The 6392-nt window shown below is 44.5% G+C and overlaps 1 protein-coding gene and 1 long non-coding RNA gene across 3 annotated transcripts in view; one reads left to right on the forward strand and one right to left on the reverse strand.

The window, feature by feature from the left end:
* Positions 1 to 828: 828 nt before the first annotated feature.
* Hoxa13 (homeobox A13) lies at positions 829 to 6392 on the reverse strand. Of its 2 annotated transcripts, XR_001232705.1 has the most exons (4): positions 5920 to 6392; positions 4667 to 5216; positions 1580 to 1683; positions 829 to 996 (listed from the first exon to the last, which is right to left on the reverse strand). XR_001232705.1 is itself a non-coding variant. In XM_013510484.1 (2 exons), the coding sequence occupies exons 1-2, from the start codon at positions 6284 to 6286 to the stop codon at positions 4972 to 4974; spliced, it is 612 nt and encodes a 203-aa protein (XP_013365938.1). In that variant the 5' UTR covers positions 6287 to 6392; the 3' UTR covers positions 3048 to 4971. The 2 variants fall into 2 exon arrangements, 1 of the variants encoding a protein (XP_013365938.1); XM_013510484.1 differs by lacking the exons at positions 829 to 996; positions 1580 to 1683 and having other exon boundaries at positions 3048 to 5216.
* LOC106147757 overlaps positions 6027 to 6392 on the forward strand; it is a 3760-nt gene continuing 3394 nt past the window's right edge. The window contains exon 1 of the long non-coding RNA XR_001232706.1: positions 6027 to 6094. This is a non-coding gene — a long non-coding RNA (uncharacterized LOC106147757). The remainder of the gene's footprint in view (positions 6095 to 6392) is intronic.

Consider the following 6392-nt stretch of genomic DNA (forward strand, 5'->3'; position numbering starts at 1 on the left):
GCGGACCTCCGCCTCCTCGTGCCGCCCAGCGCAGCCGCCGACTGGCGCTGCAGCCGTCGGAGCGAGGCCGGCTCTTCGAGGGGCGCAGCCTCCATTTTGAGTAGGGGGCTCCGCTGGGAACGCGAGGATGCGCGGCCGCGCCTCCGTCCCGAGGGGGCGTCCACGCGCGCACCTGGAGGAGGCCCCGCGCCGCGCGACCTCTTGCGCAGGCTCGAAAACCTCACGCGCCCGTGCGATCGCTTCTGCCCGGCGGATGCAGCTCCTCAGCCGCGCGACGGGGCCGCACAGAAATGAAATCGACTGTGGCAAGGCCTTGGCTGCTTTTACGGAGGGAGTTTTTTCTTCTTCTTTTGCACCCACGTCTTTTTTTTGTCCTCCCTTTAAAATAAAATTTAAAATAGCAAGCTCCTCTCCAGGCGTTCGTCTGTGCAAGTGAGATGCATGAAGACGGGGTGGGTCTTTTCAGAGAATGAAGCCGGTTGTTATTTACCCGGCGGCCGAACAGATGAAAACTTAATTAGCGTGCCTGTCCTAAAACATAGGCATAAATCTCCCCAGGCCTTGTGGAGAACGCCACATCTTTGCTTATGAAAAATGGGATGTGAGCAACTCGATGCACATTTCTCTGATTCTGCAGGACTTGGGCTGCTGACACGCATTCGATCAAGTTTAAAGGAATGCGCATAAATCAGCGAGCCCCTAGCGTCTCCTCCATAGAGCTCTTCGAGTCTAGAAGGGCGCCTCTGAACCCACCGGGTCTGGGGATTAACAGTCCCGGCAGCCTCCATCTGGGCTCGGAACTGGGGAATTCGCAGAAAGAAAGGGAGATGCCGCATCTTCACCCAGCGCTCCAAACACGCACAGCGGTGCAAGAGGCCGTATCTATTATACAGTGAAGTCTTACTATCCCCACACAAATGTAGGTATCCACCCTTAGCTGGATTTCCTCGCTGCCTCCTGGTGAATTTCTCAGAAAACATTTCCATTAGGTTGCATCTTAAAAAAAAAAAAAAAAGAATAATTTCCTCTCTCCAACTTTAACAATTTTTCTTTCCTTTTCTGTTAAAGAAAGCAAAGCCAATTTAAATGAATGGTTTCAACTCTGCATCAGGGAAAAATAGTAGTGAAATACACAGTGACATTTTACAATCAACCACTTAAGTTAATAAATTTGACAGTATTAAGAGCAGATGGGGAAAGTCTTATATTTATAATTTTTTTTTTTTTTTTTGTCCAGGAAGAGTTTCCTTTTTAGAAAAAAAAAAAAATACTTGAATCAGGTTTTAAACCATGCTGTTCATGGGTTAGTGACTTGCATTATTACTGTTATTTTCAAGAAGAAGCTGATATTCCCCTAGCTGTCTTTGTTCTACAGGCTTAAGGCATTAGGGAGCCATTATAATCCATGCCCACCTCAGTTTATCTGGTAGCTCCATGGACACTTACAATATGAAAGGAGTTAGGTAAGACTGACACTATCAATAACCATTTTAGAACTGGGGTTGGGGTGCTGCTGACATATTTCTATTGTTACAGTTTCAAAAACTGGAAAGAGAAAAAAAGAAGGCTACTACTTTACCCAAGGTTCTTGCAGTGGCAATGGCTTTTGAAAGGGCCGTATTCCGGCTGCAGAGCTGCTGTTGGTCTCTCTTCTAGGCCTGAAGCTCAGAATATTTCTTACATCTAAAGAAAAATATCGCTTATCAACAGAAGAGTCCTCTTCAGGGCTAACTGTAAGCACGCCGATCCAGATTATGGGGGATTTTCCACCACTTTAAACATTTTGGGAGAAAGTCGTTACTTTGGCTTGATGGTAGCTGTCTTACAAATGGAACTGTGGAACAAGATGTAAGGAGGCAGATCTGAAGTAGCATTTTCATTTCTTTCCACAAGTGAAGTGAAAATCCTCAGGGCAGCAAAATATGATTGCACTCACAGGACTATTTGATACATATGGTTCAGGACCCAGCTTTTTTGAAATAGCTTTAGGTTTTTTCCGTAATTCTTCATCTATAAAGCTCTCAGTCTTTAGGCAAGCTGGGAGAGGTTTCCATCAGCCAAGCTTGTAACCAACCAATATTATTTTCCACCAAATGATGAATCAAGTTCTTCCATTCACTATTTCTTTCCTCTAATGTAAAAATAAAATTAACCTGCATCTGATAATTCCCCATCTCCAGGCTACTGGCTCCACCAACATTTTAATGCATGTGTTCATAGCATGGATTTGACAAAAAACACATAACCCTATGTGTTTATTAAATATATAAACATACATATGTATTATTTACGACTCTGAACCCAGCACCTGATGTATTGTTAGGGGTCAATAAACAGTAGATATAAAAATTTATCATTATTATAGTTTTGATGGTGATTGTTAATATTAAACATATTTATTTCTCCCACAAATCAAATGGCACATTTGCAAGCATCAGTATAAGATTGCACACCACCCTGGAGCTGCAGTTAGCTCTGAGCTATCCAGGATAACTCTGCCTCTGCATACATATTATGGTCATTTTGTAGATATGAGATATTTAAGTTCTCCTTACTGACCTCTTAAGAGGTGGGTTTCTTTGAATTTCTGAAATGTAACTCTAGAACTCTAGAGTTAGCAAGGCATCCGAAACTTTTTATTTGCCTTTTATTTGCCGTTAAGACTCCCTGATAGCTCTAATTAGGGTGGTAGACCACCTTGAAGGGTGAGGAGAAAAAATGGTTATTTAAGAACATCTCTTGGACTGTAACAAAAATGTACAGCTTAAAAGCAAATCTATAGAAATCTGAGTGAGCTGCTGTGAAGACAAATCAAATTGGTCATTAAAAAAAAGGAGCAAAGCAACATCACATAAAGTACATTTTTGTACCTCAGCTCTAGAAATCACCTTAAATTACAACATTGTGAGTCATCAGCAATTAATGATACTATATCTGTACAGATTCTATAATTATATACAAGCACACACAAGCACTGATATGCAAATGTATACATGTATACACATATATGATATATATTCACATATATACAGGCACATGTATAATTTACATATATTCAAATTTGCTCCATTTGGAGCCAAATAAATGAGTACTAAATTTCTAAAATAACAAGTCAAGGAGGTAAGAATTCTTGATTCCCTTGAAGCTGAAGAATTACAAGGAGGCTTGTCAACACCAGGTGGCGCCCTTGATCTACTAATCCAGCCCAGGCCAATTCATGAGCTGTCAAAAGTCAAGGTCACAAATTGTCTTTTTTCGTCAAGGTCAAGGTTTAAGGCCTTTCCTAGTCCTGTCATTTCAACAAATATCAAAACCTGCCCTTTCAGACACATGCAGACCCAGCAGCAGATTTTAAAATACGACAGCCTAAGCATTGCTGATACTAAACAACTGGTTTTTATTTTCCACAGGGAGCCTGGGAATTTCTACTATCTCTTTCTCCTTTCTTTTCTTTCCCTTTCACCTGACACTTTTATCTCCTTAAAGCACTTATCATTTACAGAATTTTAGTTGTGAGAGATTTATCCCTTCTCTTAAAAAAAAAAAAATTAACCCCTCCAAAAGCTGAATAATAATAGAAAAGAATAGTCCTTGGTTTGTATGAGACAAACCTGCTCCTTTTCCGTGCAGGGCACGTTTAGCAAAGGAAAGTAATGAGTGTTTCCTTCAGATTTTAATGGCAGTGACTGTTTTATTAACAGAATTAATACCACTATATCACTATCTACAGGTCTAAATTTTCCATTTTTAGTACAAATGTTTAAAAAGCAGGTGCACAAATAACATTTTCACAGTGTGCTGAATGTCTTTATTTACAAAATAGTATTTTAAAGTGAATATGAACAAAACGAATGTGCTGGTTGAGATAACTGCTTGGTTAAAAATGTGCTGTGAAAATGAATCCCTAAACTTTCTAATGAAGTCTTATAACACAATAAACAAGGAAAAAATACTAATTTCTTAAAAGACCAAAATATAGAATATCGACATCTAAATATTTTGGGGGAATGAATTTCCATTTTGAGTTTTCTAAAACATAAAAACAAGAAAATTATTTCTCTGGCAAAATATTTAGCAAATCTTAGGAAATATCAGTTTAGATGAAAAAATGAATTATATCAAAACCAAAGTCCATCACGTTGAGGTGGGACCTCCTGGGAGATCTGACATAAAATGAATCCTGCAGATTATCTGTTGATTTAAACATTTTTTAAAAACACTCCATTCTCAGGAAAATCACTGATCATGGGGTAATCCAAGTGCCAAAAATGTGCTTCTTATAAGCAACTAAAAATTATTCTTGGAAGGACATTACCAACCTGGAATTCCTTTGTAGTCTCAAAGGTTTAAGCTGGTTGTATTTACTGTCAAGACATATGATCTTCAGAAGAGCTTTTCTCTCCTTTCTCCTTTCAGAGTAAATAGTTCTAGGTTATTTCAGTACCTTCTCTTCCCCCCCTCTAAACCTATACATGAAACATATTTCAGAACATACAAATAGGAATTTCGCTAAGATTTACCTGAGCAGACACTTAACATGCAAAGGGGATGGCGACGTGAGCAGAACAAGCAGATGCTTAAAAAGCCACTTGCTTTTGTAGCCAACTTTCAAATTATTACCATCTAACATTGTGTCCTAAAATATAACGGTCACATAAATACTTACAAGATTTCAGTAAATGTGTAACTTATCTGAAATTGAGTATTTAGGGGTTGACGTTTGACTTTAGAGTTTGTCATGTAACGGTCTGGTGGGGTTGGCGGGAGAACTGGGCGGTCTTTATCATTTCTTAAAGTTTTTAAAAAGTTGTAGATTCCACTACAGAGAAAGACATTCTCCCCCTAAGGAGGGCCAAATGCCAGTGTCTCTCTTTCCATTTCTTCAATTATTATTAAGTGTTATTATTATCTGGGCAAAGCAATGAGTTCTCAAGCATTTCTTCAAGTTCTCTCTGCTCCATAGTTAATCCATTAACTAGTGGTCTTCAGTTTGTTGATGACTTTTTTCTCTTTGACCCTCCTGTTCTGGAACCAGATTGTGACCTGCCGCTCAGAGAGGTTCGTTGTGGCTGATATCCTTCTCCGTTTGTCCTTGGTAATGAATTTGTTCGTGGCGTATTCCCGTTCGAGTTCTTTTAATTGCACCTTGGTATAAGGCACGCGCTTCTTTCTCCCTCTTCTATAAGAGCTGGCATCCGAGGGATGGGAGACCACGTCTGGAAAACAGAGGACAAGGCAAGTTATATATGGATCAGACGGGGCCAGGACACAGGCGACAGCTCGATCGGATCCACGCGCCTGGCGCGGGCTGCTCTTTGCTACTCGCGGTACAATCCGGCCTTCTGCCAAAGCTTCGAGGGTTAGGGGAGAGGGTGAAATGAAATGAAATGAAATCGCCCAGAGCTCCAGTGATCACCCCAACAGGGTTGTCCTGCATGCCCAGCGCGCCTGCTTCCCACCATCCCCTGGCCCAGCTGCCCACACCTTAGCGCCGGACCCAGGGCACGACGTTCCTGCGCCTGGCTCCTCCCGGTTTGCCCCAAGCCCCAACACTCCATGCTTCACCAATGAAACCATTTTTCTAGAGTGCATAGTGGCAATTTGATGAGCCAAATAGGGGGTCAATTTCTCAGTTTCAGTGTCCAGGGCTGGGGAGGGCGGGGCGCAGAGGGAGAAGAAAGCTAGCCCGGGTCCGCACAAGCTCCCTCCCGGCCACCCTTCACCCAGGGAGGGCCAGGGGCCAGATCAATTTAGGGTAGGGCGGACAGCGCTAGCCAGCCAGGATCAGGCTCCCAGGGGTGCAGCCCCGCTGGCGCGGCCAAGGGAGAGCAGAAGGCCACCCGGGTGACCCCGGGCGTGAGCGGAGGAGAAGCTGGAGCAGAGCCGGAAGACCGGGGCTGGAAAGGGGGCGCCATTTACCGGGCAGAGTGGATTTCCAGAGGTGGGGAGGCTGCGCCTGCTCTTTGGGGCAGTACATTTGGCCGTTCCAGCCGTTGGGCAGCGCCCAGGGCTGGTAGCTTTCCATGGGAAGACCCAGGGGCTCGTGGCGAGACTCGCCGGGGCCCCCGAGCCCCGGGACCACCGGCATATCCAGGTAGCCGGGCACGGGCTGGTGGTGGTGGTAAGGCCCGGCCGCGTAGCCCTGGTGGTAGAAGGCGAACTCCTTAGCGCGGGAGCTGAACTCCTCGGCCGCGGGGCCAGCGGTGTCCATGTACTTGTCCGCGAAGGCGGCGGCGGCCGAGGCGGGCTGCGCGCACGACTTGATGGCGTTGGGGTGCGGGCCCATGCGGGCGCACGGGTAGTAGCCGCTGCCGAAGTAGCCGTAGGGCAGCGCCGCCGGCCCCGACGAGCTCTGCGCCGCGGCCGAGCAGGGGCTGCACTGCTTGGCGGCC

This window comes from Chinchilla lanigera, unplaced genomic scaffold (assembly GCF_000276665.1).
Source record: "Chinchilla lanigera isolate Chin_1 unplaced genomic scaffold, ChiLan1.0 scaffold00009, whole genome shotgun sequence".
NCBI classification, from domain to species: Eukaryota; Metazoa; Chordata; class Mammalia; order Rodentia; family Chinchillidae; genus Chinchilla; species Chinchilla lanigera.